This window comes from Periplaneta americana, chromosome 10 (assembly GCF_040183065.1).
Source record: "Periplaneta americana isolate PAMFEO1 chromosome 10, P.americana_PAMFEO1_priV1, whole genome shotgun sequence".
NCBI lineage: Eukaryota > Metazoa > Arthropoda > Insecta > Blattodea > Blattidae > Periplaneta > Periplaneta americana.
Genome location: NC_091126.1, coordinates 134,668,759 through 134,686,215, shown reverse-complemented (window position 1 = coordinate 134,686,215; position 17,457 = coordinate 134,668,759). Strand labels below are relative to the sequence as shown.

The 17,457-nt window shown below is 37.0% G+C and overlaps 1 protein-coding gene across 1 annotated transcript in view; it reads left to right on the top strand.

Annotated features, from left to right (window-relative positions):
- Nucleotides 1-10,849: 10,849 nt before the first annotated feature.
- LOC138707738 (cell adhesion molecule Dscam1-like) overlaps nt 10,850-17,457 on the top strand; it is a 136,950-nt gene continuing 130,342 nt past the window's right edge. Inside the window, exons 1-3 of the mRNA XM_069837603.1 lie at nt 10,850-10,861; nt 11,415-11,520; nt 16,395-16,802. Of these exons, the coding sequence (XP_069693704.1) occupies nt 10,850-10,861; nt 11,415-11,520; nt 16,395-16,802 (526 nt within the window). The remainder of the gene's footprint in view (nt 10,862-11,414; nt 11,521-16,394; nt 16,803-17,457) is intronic.

The window sequence follows — 17,457 nt, the reverse complement described above, 5'->3', positions numbered from 1 at the left end:
TAATAAATAATAATAAAGTCATGACATAATACGTTCATGAACGTGATGTTAATTACTAAAACAGTCATAAAAGAGACAGAAGCAATTATAATTTATCTTTCTCTTCAAAACAAAAAAAAAAAAAACATAAAAAGCACCAGGTTGTGTTTGAACGCATGACCTCACGAATAGCAACCAGAAACGCTCCCATTATGCTACAACAGTAGGACGAAGAAGACTTTAATTATTATAACTGAAGATATCAGCAACGTGGTCCAACAACATGTAACATCGCCTGTCTCCGAATTGTAGCGGAGATACCCGAAGGGAACTTTGTTTCTAGAGAGCGGCCACTTTTTCTTTTGACAGCTATACATGATTTGTAGGAAACAATTTTTCCTTTGGTGCTTGCGTGCAACGTTATTTTGGGTGGTCAAGATAAATGGGACACCCTGTGTATATAGGCCTATATATCCTAGTATGTATTGTGCTTCAATGTTACCACGATCATTGGAACACTAGTATAAATAAGGTGCTTCGAGTGAAAAAAATTACTACAACTCCAAAACTGCAATCACTACAACAACAAATCAATCTACTAAGGAAGAAATTGTGTGTCATTTTAACCAAATTAAAGATGAGGATTAGGCTACATTCAACTTACCTACTAGCGACTTTGTCTCGTGATGGTATCACAGCTTCTTCAACCTTGACGACGTACTTCAAGTCAAAAATCCAATGTGGAATGAAAGCATGAAAGTAGCGCAGTGAAGAAATGAGAAATATTCCAATACAAATATTGATTGAAATTCAGTTCTAGGAATGGAATATGCTATGTGTGTTTCATAACTAATGTTTCAGTTTAGTGATGTAAAGAAGAAAATTTTCATCAATGGAACCCTACAGCCACAAAGATTATAAAATATTACATCGTGAGCTGACATTGTGGGTTCCCTCATGTGCCATTTTCACTTCCCTTTCCTGATGATTTCTGTCATAGATCCAGAATACCAAATTTGACAACTCACCTTGTCAGGTCATTGTTTAACCTCTCATCTATCGTATTTACTTACAGAGAGTGGAAGGAATTTGTTTCTGTTAAGTGAAAAGGCTGCAGACCACTAATACAGGATGTTTCCAAGGTGGTGTTACAAACTTTCAGGGATGATGCGAAAGGGCACATGTATCAATTTGGGATAAGGAACCATGGTCCGGAAATGACTGAGTCGAAAGTTATAAGCAAAAATAGTTGTGTTCAAATGGAATTGTAATTTGACACCACGTGCCCTCCTTCCCTTAACATTTGGAACAGTCGTGGAAAGATGGTATGGGCCGGATGTCTCCTACGTGAGTACTTGCCCCGATACAATCTGTGAGCTTGTCTACTGTTCCCATTGGCTCATCCGTATTCGAAAATCAGGTCTGCTTATTCCGCTCTCGTGTACTCCTCCATTTGACTAGGACTGATCAACTGGACACTGCAACTTGTACACATACACTGCTGTCTACAGACGTGCTTATCAGGACCGACCATGTCTGTTACACATTACGCTATCTGCATTGCTTTAGTGTAGTTTCCTGTCCCCACCCCTCAGACAGCGCATTGAATGGGATACTGTAAGTAGACAACGTAAACAACGTCAGATGAATAGAGTATGTGTAAGAAGTACAGAAAAATACACATAAATAAGGTGTACAGAGGAATAAAATTATTTCATTTCCACACAACTATTTTTGCTTGTAACTTTCGACTCGGTCATTTCCGGACCAGGGTTCCTTATCTCAAACTGATACAAGTGCTCTTCGCCATCATCCCTGAAAGTTTGTAACACCACCTCGGAAACAACCTGTATAAACGTTTAATTATTCAGCAAACTTGAAACACTATTATCTGTTTTCGCCTACTTCATTTTTCATAATAAATTTAGACCAGAAGCAGAATAATCAAAATCGGTCATCCCAAAAGCGTTTGCCCCATTGTCAGTCATCTGCACTATCCAGTCACCCAATCTCCTATCTGTACACTCGCTCACCCACACACTTATTGACTGACATTTAGTTACAAAATTATAGTTTCTGTCACTACTTACGAGCTGGTTCGTCAGATTCTGTTGATGTGCTTGCCGAATAAGTTGACTCGGAGTCGTCTGACTCATGCTCCAAATTCATGTCTGAAAGGAATGAAAATGAAATGGTCAAAAAGCTGTGACAGCAAGAAAGTTTGTAATATTTTATTCTTCGCTAAATTTTTCCTATCCTTCTGAGACCTCAGAGTATAGTATACTATACCATACTTCATACATGATTATCACACAGAGACATTATTATGACGTCAGGCGAGGAAACGGCTGGTTACTGGCTGCTACCTCACTGCGCGGTCTGCGATGCGTGTGCTGTTAGGCGCAATTCACACAGAGAAGACGTAGACAGGACATGGCACGGATTTCGGATGGAGACATGACGCGGATATGACGTGAGCAAAGCATACTGAAGAGTTAAATAACCCTTGGGACACTTTCGCTTCGCACAGTTTTCATAATGTCTTCTTCAGACGATGAGGATGCCCTGGTTTTCGTACAATTTGCTGATATTAAAAAACAGATAAGATTTTGTGTGCACCCTTAGTTGTTGAAAAAAGGAGGAATGTATGGCATATCTTAATTAATTAATTAATTAATTTATTTATTTACTTATTTATTTATTTATTTATTTATTTATTTATTTATTCATTCATTCATTCATTCATTCATTCATTCATTCATTCATTCATTCATTCATTCATTCATTCATTCATTCATTCATTCATTCATTCATTCATTCACTCATTCATTCATTATGTATGTATATACAGTATGTCCCACGCCGTGGCGTCGTGGTCTAAGGCATGCGCCTAGGACTCGCATTACGGAATGCGCGCTGCTTTGAGTCCTCAAGGGGGAAGAAATTTTCTCATGAAATTTCGGCCAGAGTATGTGACCGGTGCCCATCCATCATCGTGATGCACTTGGGGAGCTACGATAGGTAGCGAAAATCCGGTTTCTCAAAGCAGCTATAACGGCTGGGAGGATCATCGTGCTAACCACACGATACCTCCATTCTGGTTGGATGATCGTTCACCACTGCTTCGGCATGTGGACGTGAGGCCAGCAGCCGGCTGGTCGGTCTTGGTCCTTCATGGGCTGTAGCGCCATGGATTTACTTAGTATACAGTATGTATGTATGTATGTATGTATGTATGTATGTATGTATGTATGTATGTATTCATTCGTCCACACCTGTGGAGTAACGGTCAGCGCGTCTGGCCGCGAAACAAGGTGGCCCGGGTTCGAATCCCGTCGGGGCAAGTTACTTGGTTGAGGATTTTTCCAGGGTTTTCCCTCAACCCAATACGACCAAGTGCTGGGTAACTTTCGGTGCTGGACCCCGGACTTATTTCACCAGCATTATCACCTTCATTTTACTCAGACGCTAAATAACCTAGATGTTAATACAGCGTCGTAAAATATCCCAATAAAAATAAATTTATTTATTTATTTATTTATTTATTTATTTATTTATTTATTTATTTATTTATTTATTTATTTATTTATACACTTATGCATTTATTTAAGCATTTATGCACGTATTTATTTATTCTGGTAGAGTTAAGGCCATGATATATATAATTAAGTAATTACAATTTATATCCTATTTCCACTTTATAATAGGACTAAATGACAATTTATACAAACACATAGAATAGCCTATTAAATTCGGCTAACACTCACAAATAAATTCCATGTAAAACTATGTAATTTTAGTTCTTAATTTAAATTGATTAACCGTTCGGCAATCCCTGACATGACGAGGTAGGGAGTTCCATACGCGAAAAACTGACACGGTTAAAGAGGATGAATAGAAAAAGGTACTGTGACGAGGAATGGATAATAAAGTCTTACGTTGATTCCGCAAAGTTGTAATATACTGTAGGTATTCAAAGCGAGCTCTCAGATATTTTGGAGTAGAAAATGTGATGCAAGAATTGAATATGTATCCCGACAGTTTTCAGAATTTTTATAAATAATGTCCCACCAATGTTTCTATATCATATTAGACTACATCATCCCTTCACAAAATTGACTATGAAATTCAAAATCGTCGCGAATTTTATTTTACCGTCAGACGCCACGTTTCGCACTGAAGGGCCACTCGTGATTCGAAAGAGACGAAGCACTGGCTTCGAAGTGGCGTGCCCTCATCCCGTCCTCTATGTGTGCATTGATACATTTCTTTACATGGGAGTGACTCGAAAATCCATCCCGATGTCCGAGCGACGTCTTCTCTGTGTGAATTGCGCCTTAGAGGTGCGGTAGTAGAACCTCAGTCGTCATATGGCATTCGCTGTAGTCACAAGTCGTGTTGCAAAAGTTTTGATTCTCCAAGTGTACAATGTGTTTACTGTTAATGTATAAAGTTTAGTGATTATTATGTATTTTTGTAGTGCCTACTAACAAATTCTCATTGCGTGTCCCCGTCAATGAGGGAATTACGGAGTATTTTTGATACGAGACGAGTAAGTAATAATTTGTGGGCTCCACTAAGCCCATATATAACACCCTGTGATTTTTATTTATGGAGTACCCTAAAGGGTAGGGTTTATTGGAAATATCCTCATTCTTTAGATGTACTAAAAGACTATATACGAGAAGAAATCGAGGCTATCAATGGTGTGGAACTTCAGAGTCTTTATTATTAATTCGTTTATCAAAAGATGCCAGTCGTGTGTGACGGAAAATGGGGGACATTTTCAGCAACGACTGAGAGCATTGTAAGTACAAATTATTGAACATTTATTGTTAGTACTGTTATGTATTGTAGAAGTGACGGAGAATTTGTTACGCGTTCGCCGGAAACCACGCTAGCAGTGGGCCACGAGTCACCCGTCGTTTTTTCGCCTCACGTCATAATAATATCTCTGTATAAGATGTACTGTATGTGCTGTGACCCGAAGTATAGTGTCATAGTCCTCATATCAGTGACTCTTTTCGAAGTGTATAATATGGAACTTTAAAAATAAAACAACAAATGTCTCAGGATTCAGGAGACTACAATCAAATTCTAGTACTCAAATCAGTCGGAACAATTTAAGGGGACACGCTACTGAGATTTCTAATCTCCACAATTTTGATTGTTAGTTTTTGAAATTTTAAAATCGAATAGATGTTGATGAGTTACATGTTCACAATTATTTTCAAAATTTTATGTTGAAAAATGTACTTGAAAAAAATAAAATATAAAAAATTGTTTATAATTTTAGTAAACAAATATCTGGGTCTCATATAAAGATAATTTGTTTCTTAAACTTTTAAAATGATGCTAAGACTACCTACAATGAAATGGTGCATGGGTTTGTTTCTAGTCAATACAGTTCATCAGTAAAAAAAAAAATTAACTTTTAACATTGACCAAAATTGACGAAAACAGTAGCGTGTCCCCTTACACAACGCTTGGGGATAAGAGTGGGTCTCCAGGTAGAATAACTTCTGAAACAATTAAGTTTAAGTCCACCAGATAAAGCCTGGTGCAGTAATGATTGTTTAGCAACTGACAGATTTAGACCACTTTGCGAACTTGATGACCGTTGAACGTTGAAGTGTAGGGTATTTCAAAAGTCAGTTCAAACATTAAACCGCTATAAATATTATAATATTTGAGATAGGGAAAAAACAAAAACATCACAGTGTTGGGCAAACAACGTGGTTTACAAAACATTGGGAAGATGTCTACCGTTCTCTTATTCAACGTACAGCATTGTCTGCGACACCATGCGCAGCATTTTTGCAGATAATGTCTTGGAATATTGGCAATTTCTTGCGAGATGGCGTCTTTTATTTGTAGTAGACTGATGAAGTCACATTAAGCTAAACGGCAAAGTGAACCGGCACAATTGTGTTTACTGGGCCAGAGAAAATCCACATAAAATTATCTCACAAGAATTTAACACTTCGGTGTGATAGTTTAGGGGGAGGCATTTAGAATGAGTTATGTTCTGCTATCTGTACAGTAAATCAGTGTCTAAACGTTGTGAATTGTGTATCGAGAAACAGGGACTCCATTTTGAAAAAAATCTGTAAAGAAGTGTGTAGTGAAATGTAAATTGAACGTAAGTAAATATAAGGAAGTGTTTGGGGAAAGCGACTCTTAACCCACCCTGTATATAGATAAACTAGAAAATGCAACATCTTATTCAGGACTTGAACCCTGATGCCCTTTCACTCCCTCCTGGAACTGTTGTCTCCATTGCATCCTGTTTCTTTTCTCTCTTGGACTGTAATTATACATATTTTTTGTAATGCTTTCATCTTCCATTCTACTTAAGTGTTTCATCCATTAAACTTTTTAGCCTATTATGCTCTCATTAATACTCCCTATGTTAAAATCTTCTCTAATTCGTGAAATTGGGCATGTGTTCTAGAAATAGGTAAAAAAAATCTCAGCTACAGACCTTAGGACTCTCATTTTTAAAAAAGTTCCAAGCGTCTCGTTATTCTTTCCGTCAGTGTCAAGTTTCTGCGCTATACATTAGAACCGGCAACGTCATAAATTTGTAACATTTCATTTTAGTTTCTTCACTTGTCTTATAACCTAAAACGTTTTTTGTTGTGCCACACATACGTTGATAAGAGTGGAGGATTTCTACTGTATCAGCGTTACTCTGGTACGACATACTATTACCAAAATATTTAAGGGGGCTTATACAGTAAGCATGGTGAAATTTTTAAACATTTTATTGTCTCAATCGATAGAGTATACTTTTCTGTGTATATTTCCAAATTTTCAGTTATATGTTCACAGGGAGGGTGTAACATATGTAGCAACGAAAGAAGAAGAAATAGGATATAATAAAGAACAAGAAGATTAAATGGAGGCAAACTTCAGCCACAACAGTATTTTTTCTTAAAACAACTATTATCGACAGTTACCTCCATTTACATATGTATTTCTACAGGGGTGGGCAGAAAAAAATTTGCGCCGAATCCATAGTGAACGCAACCCGGATAACATTCAGTTCATTAACCGCAAAACTGAAGAAAGGGGTGAATTTCTGACTGTTTCTCGTTTGCAGTGACGGATTAGTGTTATAGTGAACGTCCGAAAGAATTGAACGTTAATTTCCCGCTCTACTTCACTGGTGAGCAAAATTAAAACAACAAACATATCGTCGTTAAGATAGCAAAACCTCGTATCTCAAAAACCCACAATTTTCAGGAAACTGAAAAAACTGTCTCATATCCACAATTTTGATTCAATCTGTGTGACACCAATATTGTTTAATATCTACTATTAAACCAAATGTTGAATGTGTATAATTCATATTAACTACGGATTATAAATAAATTATGGGGCCTTTTTGTGAGATACGAGGTTTTAACACAAACAACTTTGAAAAAAGATAAAGTCACGAGTTTTTGCATTTTACTGAAAATCGAACTCATAGGGAAAGGAAGGAAATAAACAATTTAACATATCTTAATTTAACCCAAGTTTAATTGGAGGAACTTAATATAATTCAAATACAGTAATGCAGTAGGCCTACAAGAACACAATAGTAAGTATTACGCATTTTATGTCCTTTATCTACTGAACTATTTGTGAAGAAGACCCTCGTAAAATGGTTGATAGTCTCTTGGAATAACCGGCTTTAAAGACATCAGGTCGACGTATTTTTGTGTAGAAATAGGAATAGGTCCAGCATAAAGTTGTTTCTAACTTCCGATGATTGTATTTGGGCGTCTAGGAATTAATTTCCAATCGTTGTCAAAATTCAACTTGTATAAAATACCAACATTTGGAGTATACTTCAGTGCAGAAATGTCAGTAACACACGGCTCACCAACTTTATTTCCTGGACGTATTGACTTGTAGTACTGAATTTCAGAGTAATCCTTGAAAAACTCGTGACACAAATATTTCACTTTGTACTGCCCTTGTTTACCACATCGTGCTTCTTTTATCATTTGAACATAACTGGCTGGGGAGTACAGATCCCTGTTTTTCTTTCTTCTCTCAATTGTAGAATGGACGCTGTCGCATTCCATTTGGGTATGCCCTCTCACCAAGTATTTCTGCATAATCGTTGTTCCACTGGCAACGCTATAATGTTGCAATACATTAGAGACGACTGCATTTCTATTTTGGGCACAGCAGCCATCACTGTAAAATATTTTGTTTTTATTTTTATCGCAGTCTTTTATTTCTGTGTCCAAGAAATTTGCAATGCATGTTGCAAACACGTTGGCGTCCAGTCCCCCTTCACCTTCATGCCAAACATAACATATATTATAAAGCACAGAAAAATAGATACAATTCATTCGAAGTAAATCAATAAAGGCAGTATAACTTTGCACACTAGTAAACTGTCATTTATTACATACAATCACAAGTTTACTGTGGTTTGTTGAATTGGTATTTGAATTTCCCCTTGTGAAAACATAAATAATGCGAAACAGACATACGAAAATTAATCCTTTTGATCCGAACCTTTGGCTCTATGTTCAAAAGGTGGAGTAATGTCTGTAACAGTTATACTCAGCTGTGCCGAAAGATTATTTGTCATCTGAGAGGATATTGCTTTCGATTTAGCAGCGTTATATGATGCATAATTTGTACCATAATGCCGTTGAATGTTGGCTCGAAGAAAGCCACTTAACACCTTATTACAACTTAGGCATTTTATATTCTCATAATCTTTTCACAACAGAAGAAGTCTTCCTCCCATCTCCGTTTTTTGGAAGAGGAAGGTTTAGACACAGTCATTGCTCCACCAATGCTGCCGCTTGCTTGTACACACGTAAACTGAATACTTTACCAAGGGAAGGAGATATGCACTGCGGACAATAGAGTAAAGGTTGCTAATACTGTGATAGTGTAATATTGTGGTAGTTCTTTTTGATAATTTATTACAATTTTACTGAGCGAGAGAAGGACTGGATTTATTCAACAACTTGTCCATGAACATTCCATTAATACGTTGACGCAAAAGAAAAACGATCTTCCTCTCGCTCAGTAAAATTGTAATAAATTCTCGAAAAGAACTATCACAATTTTACCAACGTTTACCCTATATCTACACCGCTTGACGGTCAGGAATCACAGGGATTCACGAATTCTTCTTTGCCCAGCGATGTATTTCTATGAGGCAATTTAAGTTATAAATGTACTTCAGTTTTCCCAAGTTTGTACAACTTAAGAAGTGACATGATGAATTTCATACTTGAAGTGTCAACAACCCCATGCCAGATAGATTTTTATTTCTTCTGAAAATTTATGTTTTGAACTATGATTATTTTTTTCAAACCCTTCAATTAATTCCGGTCTCACGACAATAAGAGAACTAACCTATTTATACACCTTTTCCTTCACCATTAGTCAGTTTTTAATCTAATCAATGTAAGACCATCGTGACAATAAATTAATTCAGACATTACATTTGTTACTTCACTATAGATTCCATTCATTGGGATCTGCACCAACCTAATAACACTATTTCAGTCCTTCCAAACACTAGCTCCTAAGACTAATAGTTATTCGGTTTTCTTTCCTTTCCAACATAAGCACTCTTACTTTAAATCAGCGGTGACCAAAACCCGAACGGCAGTGATTACACGCGAGGGACAGCCTAAGAAGTAAGGAGACGGGGGAGAGGTACATGGCATGAAAACTACAACCAATGGTGGTTCGTGCACTAATATTGAGTTCATCAACCCCGCGAATAAAAATCGCAAGCTTTGCTGTATCAGTAATGTCACTACTGTCATCAAAAGCCAATAAAAATTATATACACATTTTCTTGATTTTTTTTCAATATTCCTCATGAACATAATCAGAAATTTCTTGAATTTTCTTCTCTATATTTAGTCGAGCAATGCACAGTTTTTCAAAATTAATTAACAACTTTCATTGGACAAATTATTTCAGCCACCTTAATCATTACGTGTTTATAAAACTCTCCTTCGTTAGAAGGCTTCAGAGAACGAGCTGTTTCGTTCGCCACATTTATTTATGTAATCGTTCTCTTCATGACGATGATTTAAGGCTGATTTCAGTTCTTGAAGTTTAATAGCTCGTTTCATTACTACACTAGCACGTAAAATTCAGCCAGTTTCTCTATTTATTATTATTATTATTATTATTTTATTATTATTATTATTATAACTATTACTATAAACTCAATAACTACTAAATAACTGATAATAGTCATCGAAAGATTAAAAAATAAATTAAAATGGAGATATCTTGTAGTAATTATTTTATTCTTCAATGGAAGATGTGGGGCTATACAGTATATCCAGGCACGTATATAAGAATTATGATAACACTTGCTGATAAATAATAATAACATCAATAATAATAACAGCAATAATAATAATAATAATAATAATAATAATAATTATTATTATTATTATTATTATTATTATATCTGTTATATCTGTGTATTCAGCGTAATGACCTGTAATGTCGCTTCTATATACTACTACTAATTGAACCGTCCAGCAAAGCAACATATTACATTTCCTCCGACAGAACAGCGAATAAATTCCTTTTCCCATTCTGTACGAAACCTTCTGTTCCTGCTCGTAGAGACAGAGGGTTTGTAGTGCGACATGGTTGAAAATAGGCCCATCAGAAAGATAGTAACTATGTAAATACTGTAAATATTTAAATGCTAGAATATGAAAATAGATTCTAGTAGTCTATAGGTTAGGAATAGGAAAATAAGTTAGACTAAGAAGTAACAATATTATCTTCACAGTTACACATCGTAGATGAACTACACTAATCCATACTTAACCTAGGATAGCAACATAATAATACATAATGTAAATCGATAATGTACTTGAAGGTAAACCTAGGCATGTAGTATTACTTCTCATTTGTAATGGAACATGCTGCTCAAAAAAGTATACATGTTACCGCCACTGCTTGCCTTCAGTACGTGAATAAAACACACAGCAATGTACAGGAGACTCCCCTTACTAGTCTGAATGTCTTTGATTACACGATGTAACCACGATACCCAGTTTGGTCACCGCTGCTTTAAATGATGATAACATAAACTCGTCTCCCTCTCTACTTCCTCATTCATAACTTAAGCTTATGATCCCCAAACTATCGTATTAATGTCGTTATTATTATTATTATTATTATTATTATTATTATTATTATTATTATTATTATTATTATTACTATAAACTCAATAACTACTAAATAACTGATAATAGTCACAGTCAGCCTCTGGCTGTTGTTCAGCACACAAATATAAATAATAAATAATAAATAAATAAATAAATAAATAAATAAATAAATTATTATTATTATTATTATTATTATTATTAATGACAAAGGAGCAGTGTTATTCTGAATTCTTATTGATAACGACTTTATCTACATTCCAGGTATTAATGATCGAGCCTGTGCTCCGGAAGGACAGAGGGATGTACCAGTGCGTGGTGTCCAACAATGAGGAGTCTGCACAGGGGACGGCCCAACTCAGGATAGGCAGTAAGTTCTTGGCAATGAGAATTTGATGCCCCATTTCAACGTTCCCTTATACATATCCATTAGTTGTAAAATAAATGTAGCCATCTGATATTCACTATGAGACACGGAAGAGAGATGGAATGTTATATATTCTCAGAAGATAGTAACATGCATTGAAAATGTAACACGCTGCAAATACGGTTTTTACAAATTTATCATTCTCTTTCACTTTACGGACTACGGAAATAGTAGTTCCACATCAAAGAGAATCTCCAATAGTAATACAAAAATATTCTATTTACGAGACGTGACCAAATGAGACCCTACTATATCTGCTCACGTTGAAAGCTGTAGTGTCTAGTTCAAATTGGTTTGTGACAGGTTGTTCTTAAGATGTTTATGTTGGAAGATACGCGAGCAACAGTAGAGGAAAAATACTTGAAAATCAACTTCTAAGAAAATAATAATAATAATAATGATAATAATAATAATAATAATAATAATAATAATAATAATAATAATAATAATAATAATAGTAGTAATAATCTTTACTTACAAATGTCTTTTAAGCAACCCCGAAGTTCATTGCCGCCAACAAATAAGACCGCCATCGGTCCCCATCCTGAGCAATATTAATCCATTCTCTACCATCATATCCCACCTACCTCAAATACATTTTTATATTATCCTCCCATCTACGCCTTGGCCTCCCGAAAGTTCTTTTCCCCTCAAGTCATCCAACTAACACTCTATAGGTATGCATTTATAGATTCATCCATACCCACTACATGCCCTGTCCACATCAAACGTCTGGATTTAATGTTCCTAATTAAGTCAGGTGAAGAATACAATGCGTGCAGTTTTGCGTTGTGTAACTTTCTCCATTCCCCTGTAACTTCATCCACTTAGCGTCAAATATTTTCCTAAGCAACTTATTCTCAAACATCCTAAACCTCTATTCCTCTCTCAAAATGAGAGTTCAAGTTTCACAACCATACAGAACAACCGGTAATATACTGTTCTATGAATTTTAGCTCTCAGATTTTTCCAGAGCAGATTGGATGATAAACACTTCTCGACCTAATAATAAGAGGCATTTCCCATATTTATTCTGCGTTTATTTTGCTCTCGAGTGTCAATTTTATTCGTTACTGTTGCTCCAAGTACTTGAACTTTTCCATATTTTCAAACGATACATTTCCGATTTTTATATTTCCATTTCGTAGGCCTACTATGTTCTTTTCACGAGACATAATCATATACTTTGTTTTTTCGGGATTTACTTCCAAATATCTCGCCTTATTTGCTTCAATTACAATTTCCATGTTCTTCCTAATCGTTTGTGGATTTTCTCCTAACATATTCATGTCATCCGCATAGAGAACCAGCTGATGTAACTCGTTCAATTCCAAACCCTCCCTGTTTTCCTGAACCTCCCTAATGGCGTATTGTAGAGCATAGTTAAAAAAAAAAGTGATAGTGCATCTCCTTACTTTAGCTCGCAGTGAATTGGAAAAGAGTCGGACAGAAACTGGCCTATACGGACCCTGATGTAAGTTTCACTGAGACACATTTTAATTAATCGAACTAGCTTCTTGGGAATACTTAATAATAATAATAATAATAATAATAATAATAATAATAATAATAATAATGGCAGAATTACTGCCGTAAAAACTTCTCTTCGTCTCAACCAACAAAAATTATACATACATATCAATAAAGTTACAAGTTATAAATATTACAGCAAATTGAGTTCGATAAATGTTATATGTTTAAATAAGTTATGAATTGAACAGTAAAATACCATGTATTATGAATAAAACATTGTAATGCAAATTGTGCAGAAAATTAGAGATATTATACATAGAGAGCTAATATATTTCAAATAATGCTAGATAAAATGGTGTTGTGGAGAGAAGTCAGTCCAAAAGAATCAACGAACGATAGGGAATTTACGGAAGTGAACATTTCTTAACCCAGTCCAGCAATCATGAGCAGAATACAATGGAAACTGTAGACCATTGTACTATTTAAAATTCACTTGCATCCATAATTTGCACAGTGGGCCAGAATCTCAATCTAGCTGGAAAAATATTATTTTTCAAATGACTGAAGACGATTAATTAATATAACTCTTTACGAGTCGGCAAAGGTTGCTTTTGCTCGCTTGAATGAAAGAAAAAAAAATATTTTGGACAAAGTCGCGCATTATCAGTTAAACCACAATATGGGATTTAAAACCCAAATGTTATTTTGTATTTTGGTCATAAAAATTCCGTGCGAGTCAGTGCTAACTTCTTTAAATCTCAGTATAAAAATGAACTTCATGACGGAAAATTTAATTTTCAATTCAGTAATTTCAAACACTATTATTACAGTATTAGCGTGGAATAAGTTAATTAAAATACGTATAAACCAAAAGTACATACCTTTGGGTAGGTTTCCACGTATAAAATATATGTTTCCTGAACACAACACAGAACGATCTTTCCTTGAATCTCTCCAGCTCACGACTGGGTGCGGACTGCCCGAATGTTATCAATCATAAACTTTCGCTACGTGTTTACTGTTGTTTGTCTTTCCGAGTCCCTTCCTGCGTTGTGGATTTCAGAAGTGCAGACATCTGGTTAGTGCTTACAGAGTAGGAAAACCAAAGTCAGTGATTTCGAATTTTTTCGCTAGATTGAGATTGTAAAGGATATACAGAAGGCCTTAACAGCAATTTTTCCGGAAGTTTGATATCGTTATTCGTACAGTTTAGCCAAGTATCGCCCAAGCTTCGATCTTGGGCCAGGATGTGATAGATTGACAAACCAGACGTTGTAAAGAGTTCTTCTGGAGGTACTTCCCTTTCCCTTTTCAATTTCGCCACAACTCCCCACCTACCCTTAATTCATCCATCATCTGCAAATGGACTTGAGCGAAATCTTAGGAGTTGTACGGGTTTCCTGTTCTCACAGATAAAAACTCTAAGTCAGCCGTGGCGAAAATGTGAGTCGCGAGCACATTGTGGCTCGCAATGATAGCTATGCATTTCTATTTCTCTTGCTTCCTATCTCCCCCAACCCCCACCCTCTCACTCACTAGAGTCAAACTCCGTTCCATTTGTATTTATCTCTGACCTGCGAGTGGCGTATCGTCGCAATGTCTCTCTCGAAACCATGTACCTCTACAAAATCGAAAGTTTCAAGTAGGATGGGAGGACGCATTTTTTTTTGCTGCCAATATGATGAGAATACTAAATGTATGATTTGTTCACAAGTATTACGTGGAAAATGGTTATATAACATAAAACGGCATTATACTACATGTCACTCATGAAACATTAAAAGGTTATATTATTATTATTATTATTATTATTATTATTATTATTATTATTATTATTATTATTATTATTATTATTACCTCTGTACGTCAATCCTTTTTCAGCAGATATACGAATAATGCGGTTAGATCTTTAATTGAAACTCGCAGATTTACAATGTGAAGTTAAATGAAAGCTAGATGTAAGGACTTGACAAATGTTGAACTTTTCAAATATTTGCCAAAAAATAAATATCCTAAGCTTCGTTCTTTTGCTTGCTCTGTTCGCTACTTACGTTTATGAAAAATTATTTTCAACAATGAAAATAGTAAAAACCAAATTTAGATCACGACTGACAGACAAAAACCTTCGTAATCAACTACGACTGGCAGGAAGTGACATAATTCCTGATTTTGAAACTCTGTCGCAGAGACATTCTGAAGACAGTTAATTTTAGGTTGTGATAATGTGTCCTATGTTTTCTTATTAATTTCTTTCTTCGTTACACGTACTAAATATTAGTTTGTAACCTTATATTGTATAAAATTATATTTAAATGCTTGACGTAAGGAAAATGAATATCCGTTAATAAGTCAGACAGTTGCTTCACTTCCCCTTCGGGTGTCCGCTTCCCACCACAGGTGCTATGCACGTTGCACCTTACACAGTAGCTCGGCGCACTATCGCATTTTCGCCACGGCTGCTCTAAGTGGTGAAAGGGCTCAGTGCCCTAGAATTGAAACATTCATCTGGGGATGGGACATTGCCCTGCAGGTCTGATGTGGATATTCCGCCTGTCTGCATTGAATTCATGACTGTCTTTTTGGCTCAACGTCAGACTTCGAAACATTACCGAATGTAGGTCACAAAACGGGGCATTGTAAGCCTACTTGCACGGATTCATTCCTGGTCTGCCACACGTAATTCACGTCAAGGCTCAACGCTAGCGCTATGATTTTCCATTCATGCTGCGCGGGTTCGATCCCCAACTTGGTCGTGACGGAATTTTTACTAGACAAAACAGAAGTAGTAGTTTCTCTCCGTGTACTCCCGTGTCGTCTTTCATTCCAACAACACACTCCATCTTCCCCAAATTTTAACTTTTTTTATTTTTAGTAGGTTATTTTACGACGTTTCATCAACATCTTAGGTTATTTAGCTTCTGAATGAGATGAAGGTGATAATGCCGATGAAATGAGTCCGGGGTCCAAAACCGAAAGTTATCTAGCATTTGCTCATATTGGGTTGAGGGAAAACCCCGGAAAAAACTCAACCAGATAAATTGACCCGACCGGGAATCGAACCCGGGTCACTTGGTTTCGCGGCTAGACGTGCTAACCATTACTCCACAAGTGTGGATCACATTTGATCTACAATCTGCAGTAATTAAGAATAGGCTGCAGTGAAGTTTCTTGGGGACAGTACGGCTTTCCGATACTGATAAGAGAAGGGCTTTGGATTCCGGGCAAAACGGCTTATCGGAAATTCATCGGAGGATGAAAACTGGCTCTGTCGGTGCTGAGGTGGGATTGCTTTAGTGTTTCAGTTAATGGATGGAGTTTTGATTTAGTGTTGTAATGTCACGCAGATGCGCCGCCGATCTTCCTGAGCACTTTCAAGAACGAGACGCTCCATCCGGGCACTCCATGGTCGGCGCGGTGCGAGGCATCGGGGTCACCGGCGCCTTCGGTGTCGTGGCGGCTGGACAATGCGACACTCAACCTGAACGACCGCGTCACGGTGAGCAACAGAGTGTCTGGTGACAGTGTCTTCAGCTACGTCAACATCTCGACGCTGCAGTTGGACGACGGAGGCTACTACGAGTGCGTGGCCACCAACAAGCTCGGCACGGCGGCGTACGGCGCTTCTCTGCACATCTACGGACCTCCACACATTAAGCCCATGCCCGACCACAGCGTCATCGCCGGCAGACACGCAGAGTTCCACTGCTCTGTGGTCGGCTACCCCATCAGCGATATCCGCTGGGAGAAAGACGGTGAGTGTCCCAACTGCTCGTATCAGCGCCTATGCGCTTCTAACCCGAAAACACTAAAGCCTTGGTTTTATCTGAACCGACGCATGCGACGTGCGAGGTGCGAGGCCCACCTCGCACAAATCCGGACTGCATGAGAGATAGTGAGTGGTTTCTATAGTTGCGAGGTGCGCAGACCTCGCATCTCGCAGTTGTAGAAACCACTCACTATCTCTCGTGTAGTCCAGATTTGTGCGAGGCGGTCCTCGCACATTGCATGCGTCGGTTCAGAAAAACCAAGGCTTTACACTTCCCACGCTGGGATATCATGTTTTAATATTCATCGGCATTATGCGATTACGGGAATAACGTAGTTAAATATGGCGAAAAAACAGTACACGTTCATTTTTTAAATAACGTTCTTTTCCATAAGTAAAAAACGCATTACATATTACTTATATTATGTTACAACACAGAAAGAATCGTTTCGCCAATTGTTTTAAACGGGTAAAATTAGTGGACCAGCGGGTTCCTTGTGTTCTTCCTTCTGCTACTTGCATCCTCTAAATGCCATTGGAATGCTGATCTGACCGGTTTAAAACTCTTAGAGCAGTGTCGTCAGCACAGAGCATGCTGGGGCTAGCCTCTCTTAACCGCGGAAAACGCAGTGCACTATAGT